This window comes from Ammodytes marinus (genome assembly GCF_949987685.1).
Source record: "Ammodytes marinus genome assembly, chromosome: 12".
Lineage (NCBI taxonomy): Eukaryota > Metazoa > Chordata > Actinopteri > Uranoscopiformes > Ammodytidae > Ammodytes > Ammodytes marinus.
Window position 1 is genome coordinate 13281353 of NC_137216.1, and position 6731 is coordinate 13288083.

The 6731-nt window shown below is 41.4% G+C and overlaps 1 protein-coding gene across 5 annotated transcripts in view; it reads right to left on the reverse strand.

Moving 5' to 3' along the window:
* epha3 (eph receptor A3) overlaps positions 1-6731 on the reverse strand; it is a 108032-nt gene that overhangs the window by 28711 nt on the left and 72590 nt on the right. For 3 of the 5 annotated variants that reach the window (XM_080038280.1, XM_080038283.1, XM_080038282.1), the window contains exons 7-8: positions 782-944; positions 22-127 (exon numbers count right to left, since the gene is read on the reverse strand). In XM_080038280.1, the coding sequence (XP_079894406.1) occupies positions 22-127; positions 782-944 (269 nt within the window). The remainder of the gene's footprint in view (positions 1-21; positions 128-781; positions 945-6731) is intronic. The other 2 variants (XM_080038281.1, XM_080038284.1) reach the window with 1 other exon arrangement.

Here is a 6731-nt window from a genome sequence, read left to right on the forward strand (position 1 = left end):
AAAACACCAAGTGGGACAGACCTGCCAATCAGCACATAGAGCAGCACAGTGAGGAGGATGATGGCCACGGCGGAAGAAATGGCGATCAGAACAACCTGGCTGTTCTCACTGGAGATGGAGAAGGCTGCTGAAAGACAAAGGGCAACAGTTAATGAGCGGTGGTTAAACTCACTCACACAATGGATTTGAAAATAACATCTCACACTGTGGAAATAGCCAAACAAAATGAATGCTGATGCTGAAACTGAACAGCACGAAACCACAATGATTCCAATTCACATGGATTGCACATGTTCCCGAAGACCATTACTTTAATATTACCAGTTTGTTAAAGTATGTTCAATACCCTTCACATGGTACTGGTTTTCAGAAAAACCCAATACTGTAACAAAAATCCACTCGGTTAAAGCTATTATACCACAGATGATAGCCTGTGCCAGTAAAATGCATAAAGTATTTCAATTTGGCCGGTGTCACGGAATAAAAACGTTCCCCTAGAATGCAAGGCTAATGCATAGAATAGATTTGAGAGCAAATGAAGCAAAAAAAGACTCTTCTTTGAAACTCAAGGGGAAGAAGAAAAAAAAAGCACAATACTTTCCAGTAAGATTGGTTCTATTTATTATCAGTTAACTGTTTTTTTATATTATGAAAGGGCGCGGTATTGGCGATGTGCTTAAAAGGCAAAACCCCCTGACATATCATGTCTAACCATATTTTTTTCTTCAAATACAGCAGTTAAATAACTATAAAACCCCCCAATTCAGTGTGCTGGACTTACAGTCGGGGCTGGTCTCAAACTGGAAACTGGGGCTGCTGGCTCCGTATCCGGCAGCGGTGCGCGCTCTGATCTGCAGCAAGTAGGCAGTGTTGGGCTTCAGACCATTTAGAGTCACATTACAACCCCGAGCACGCAGTATAGTGTAGCTGGTCTCCTGCTCCTCCTGTAATGACAAGAGAGTGGAAGGAAATATGTGTGAGTCTGTTGGCCTTTCTTTCTTTTTTTTTAATACTATAAAAGTACCACACACCAGAAACACACGGCACAAATGTCCCAGTCAGACAGTTTTTTCGGGAGCTTTTCTTCGCCGATCTGATGAATTATGGCCTTTATACTTTATGACTTCTCTCCTACTGATCTCTACTGATAAACCAACAGGAGGATTTACACACCCAGTCTGCATTCGCCACATTGTTTCCAGATGTGGAAGTTAGGGGGGGGGGGGGGGGATTGGGTGAGAGGGAAGAAGGTAGACCAAGAAGAGAAACGTAGCCCTTTGATTTGAACAGGTTTCCACAGTTATGTTCGGTTTAGCAGACATTTCAGAAATGTTTTATGCCGAGTTGTATTGTTTAGTGCAGCAGTGTGCTCCGCCATTGTCGGGAGTTACTTGATGCAACACAGACTCAAGGAGAGAGGTGCATTTGATAGTTTTAACAGAAATGAATATGCCACTGGTCTAAATGTGTTAGTGAGAAACATAGACGTTAAAAAAATACTTCTCTCTGAAAATACATGCAGTAACTTTATTTTAGAGATTTTTTTGTAATTGCAATGCATTAAGTTGTGTTCACCAAACATTTTACAACGCAAGTTAACTTTAATTAAATGTATCATTTCGTTTTTCGTTCGTGTGTGTGTGTGTGTGTGTGTGTGTGTGTGTGTGAGAAAGAGAGATGATCAAAGAAGAATGATATAAAGAGAGATTAAACCACATTGTTTAACCCTGCATTTAACATAAATGCCATAAGTACATAACTGTCAAAATAAAATACAATATTATCTTAATATTTCACTAGACAGCCTGTGACCTGCACCACAATGAAAACACTTCAGCTGGGCACCATTTCAAAAGAAAGCCTGATTATCACTTGGACAAAAATACTTTTTTTTTTAACCAAACGTTGGGTTTCTCTGTCAATGACTCATAGTGCATTTGAATTGTCAGGGGGTGAAAGATATTGAGCCAATCCATGCTCCAGACAGTCATGCAATCACATTATTACTGACCCAATTCAACAACTATGAATCCAACTGTTAAATAGGACAAGGCAGATATGAAATCTTAATGACAACCTATTAGGGGGTGACTTCAGCAGTCCTGAAAATTAGCTACATGTTTCGCAACATATCCAAAACCCATAAAAATCATCCGAGGTTGAAAGGTTTTCAGGCATAGTCAAATCTTCATTTCAAAAGGCCCCACATTTTTAAAGAGGCACTCATTTACAGACATGAACACACGCAGACATTCCCGCAAACACACACAAGCAGTGTCAAGCTGAAGCTCCCTGCCCATTAATGGAGTGGATCAGACTTTTACGGTGCACAAAGCTTCTCAAACTGCAATACGTGTGAGGAGGTAACAGATACAGCAGACCTGCACCGGGACAACTCTTCATCACAACTATAAATCTACTGGCAGCTTGTCACCGTTTCACATTCTGGACAGCATGTAATCCCCTGAAAATCACGCACAGGTGTGGCACAGGCATTGTGTGTGTGTGTGTGTGTGTGTGTGTGTGTGTGTGTGTGTGTGTGTGTGTGTTTGTGTGTAAGAGATATAGGGGGACAGAGAATGAAACTGGGGTCAGACACCTTATTTGAATGCATACTGCGCCTCAACAATGTGTGTGATCGCAAACTGGCCCTGTGTGTGTGTGTGTGTGTGTGTGTGTGTGTGTGTGTGTGTATGTCGGTGTCTGTGTGTCTCGCCAGAACACTACCAGAATTTAATATGGCTTTTTTTTTTTGCTACGTTCTGCGCTGACAGTGTAAACAAAGCTGTAGCAAATTATAGTTTGTATAATACTCATACACACACACACACACACACACCCACACACACACAAACTCATACAGACTTAAAAAACAGGAGATGTACAGCAGAAGTCTTGTAAATACAGTGTTTAATTCAGCATTCCTTCCATGTAAGACTAAATAAACAGCCCCAAATTAAAGCAAATTTGAAGCTCTCTCTCTCTCTCTCTGCTCTTAAGATCACAGTGATAAAACATGCAAAAACAATCAGCAAAGTGTATTCCCACAAATTCTATTTTCACAAAGTGCACTTGGAAATGCCTTATCGGCAGCAGAGGGCCCTGATGCGACAGAAAGATCATATAGTTAGCCTATAGTCTGGGACTTCCAAAGATGAAACACCTTTTTTTCCCCCTCTGGGAATCTTCTGGGTTGGAAATTCCCAGGAATATCACCCAGCGTTTCCCTCAGTATTCCCATATATAGGATACATACATACTTGGGAGAAACAGCCCTCGCAAACTGGGCCTCTGGTTTCACGACTTTGTGACACAGTGGTATGTTATGGCAGAAGAGGCAATGCGGGTAGAGCCATGAGGTACACGACTGGTTAGTATGGGGTTCGTTTAGAATAATAATGTGATAGGGTTTTCTCTGTTTGGGCCATGGCAGCTCAATTTACACTAAGATAACTTTATTTTAAATCTGGTCCATTTCAGTTGACTACTGAGATCCACCAGACTACTGATGGATGAATCATTTCAAAACATGTCTAAAATGACTATTTATTTAGTGGTATACTTTATAAATATATACCATCTAGCCATATAGTAATTTTGCATTTGTAATTTTTTTGCTCATACAAGCAATGGAAAACCTAATGTATTAGGACTGGAATGAAATATGCAGTATGGGTGGAGGTAGCACTATCAAGCACTTCATCATAAGAATATTAGATTAAAGATTGAGGGTACTACATCACTTTTATTATTCCAAGTCCTGGGAAATATCCCAATAAAGACACAACATCTGACTTTTTGCAGGGAGTTACCCAAAATTAGCCCTACTGTAACTCATCTGTCAGTAGCACATTTGTATGTCTTAAAATGTTCCACATTCTGCCTCCGTTGGAATAGATCACAACATAAAGCGTAGCATACATTTTTATTAAAGCTGCTTAACGGGCGAGTTTCTGAAATCCCTCTCGTTTAGTATCGGTATATAATGTAGAGACTTTCCGTTCATCTGTTCCAACCTCTCATTTTATTTTCCTTTTAAAGTTTAAACTCCCTTTAAGCTCAAAATCCAGAAAATGGAAATGTGATCTTTCCAGTTGTTTCTAAAGAGGTATTTATTTCACGTACCTTTTGGTTTAAATTCTGCGGTTAAAATGAACCAACTCCTTATACTTCCTACGGAAACTATCTAAGGATTTCAAAAGTTTTGTTTTTTTGTCTGGTGTCATTTACAATTTATGAAACGCTATTTATGCTACCGCTAATGCTCCACTTAGTGCTGTATCGTGGAGCCTCCGAGGGCTCATCATAATATAATATACGTGTGTTAGCATGCTAAACTGAATGGATCTACTGGGTGGGAGATTACGAAAGCCATGTTTTCAGTTGGCAGGAAATGTTTCACAGAACTGGGGGCATTTCTTTAAGCATGTGAGCAGTCCAATTAGCACAGGATTTACAGTGGTATGAGACCCAATGACGTGTGATGATTGCTATTTATGTTCTGCTTCATACCAACCATAGAGGTCACACTAAAAAAAAGCCCCAATGCTATACAAATAAAATATATCAACTTTTAAAACGATTTCTGCTCCTTACACAACACAGTCCTGTTTGACTTGTAAAGCCCTGAATGAAAACATAGCTATACCTTGCTGTAAACTTCCCCCCTGTCAGCCATTGGTTTGACCCCCCCAAAAAATCTATTAGCGTAATTCATCTTCTCTATACAGAAGTATTTTGCTTTGAGTGATGTTTGGGGTGCGTAGTCAGTGTGTGGTTGTTGGCAAAATGTTCACTTTTATTCTACATTGCGAGAAGCTTGAGTCATTGCTTAACTGCTATTGGATTACATGATAGTGTACACTGTGTGCGTCTGTTTTAAACTTGTGTAAATACAGACGGCAAGAAAAACACAAACACACAAAAAGCTCAAGGTCTGGGCCAATGCTTGAAAAATCTGAAGATATTCTCGCTAAAAGCTTTCTTTTAATCTCTGTCCCGTCTATGTTTCTGTGTTCTGTGTGTCCCCATCCTGTTTATGTTTGTATGCAATTATGTCGTCTGCATGTGTGTCTCTGGGTATGTGTCTCTAAAAAGTCTTTCAGTCTCATAAGTGACTCATGGTGTGGTCTTGGTGTGGGGAAATTGAGCCCCAAATCTTGTCCTCTGATGGCCTTGTTTGCTTGGCCCTGGTGCTATAGAGGCCCTCAGCGTCCCTCTGCCTGCCACATGAAGAGGCCTCTTTCCTGGGTTGTCATGGGGGTCTGTCCCCCCTGGTTGTCCCAGTTTGCTCTTCTGCAAGGTAGAGCCTTTTGTCTGGGGCAGTTAAAATCCCTGGGTATGTATGGCTGCTGTGGAGAATCCTCTGGGAACTTGATTTGTGCAAGTCGATGTGTGTGTGTGTGTGTGTGTCTTAGTGTCTCCAGTAGCTCCTAAGAGACAAAGTGATTAACAGGGATCTGTGCAGAAGCCCATTATGTCATTATAAAAGTTTGTCACACAGTCCACCCTTTTCAAAGCAATGCTATGACAAAAGGCCTTAAAAGAAGATTTTTTATTGTGTTTTTGTATTTTTAGAATGACCAACATTAGAGGCCGACACTTAGTCAATCTACCGATAGTCGACTGTTGGTAATGTAGGTGTGTGTGTGTGTGTGTCTGTCCCTTGGTGTCTCCAGTAGCTCCTAAGAGACGAGGTGATTAACTGGGATCAGTGCAGAAGCCCATTATGTCATTAGAAAAGTTTGTCACACAGACTCCACCCTATTAGTCCCTATGCGCTCGTTTAATGAATATGCATTTGCAATGGGTGAGCAAGTGTGTGTGTGTGTGTGTGTGTGTGTGTGTGTGTGTGTGACTTAAAAAGCCACAGCTGAGAAATAGAGCTAGCATCTAGTATCAGTCATTAACTTTTCCTCTCGCTGTTTTCCGGCCTTGTTTTAACATCTTAGGTAAGGATGGCTGAGCAGGGAACAGAGTTTAGGGAGGAAACTGCTTCTGTCGGCCTACTAATCAAGAGATTAGGGGGCCAGTGTTGGCATTCAAGCAAACTGTGATCTGGGAAACACACACACACATACATACATACACACACAAACACACACACACACACACACACACACACACACACACACACACACACACACACACACACACACACACACACACACACACACACACACACACACACACACACACACACACACACACACACACACACACACACACATACACACACACACACACACACACACACACGCACACACACGCACACACTAAATCTGCCAGAGTGATTAAACTTGCATCCACGGCTAATTTCACCATCAAATGTCAGCCATAGCGCCGCGTTGGTGCTGAAAGCCAGTGTAATTCGTTCTGCACTAATTTCCCTGCACGGAGAGAATGAGCGACCCCACAGACGCGTTTACTGTCTCCCATAAAACTTGTCTCCATTAAGTAGAGGAGAGGAGGGGAGAGGAGGACAGGATGAGGAATAGAGGGAGAGATGAAAAGAGTGAGGTAAAGAGGGGATGAGTGATGAGCAGAAGACTGAAAGACAAACAAGAGAAAAGAGGAAAAAGAGAGGTCGGAGGTAAAGATGTAGAGGCAGCGAGAAGGAGGAGAGGAAATGAGAGAAGGGAGGAGAGGACGATGAAAAACATAATAACTTTTTGGGGTTATTATAGTAATAGATACCGGGCAGATTTTTTTCCTCGACAAACAGCCAGTTT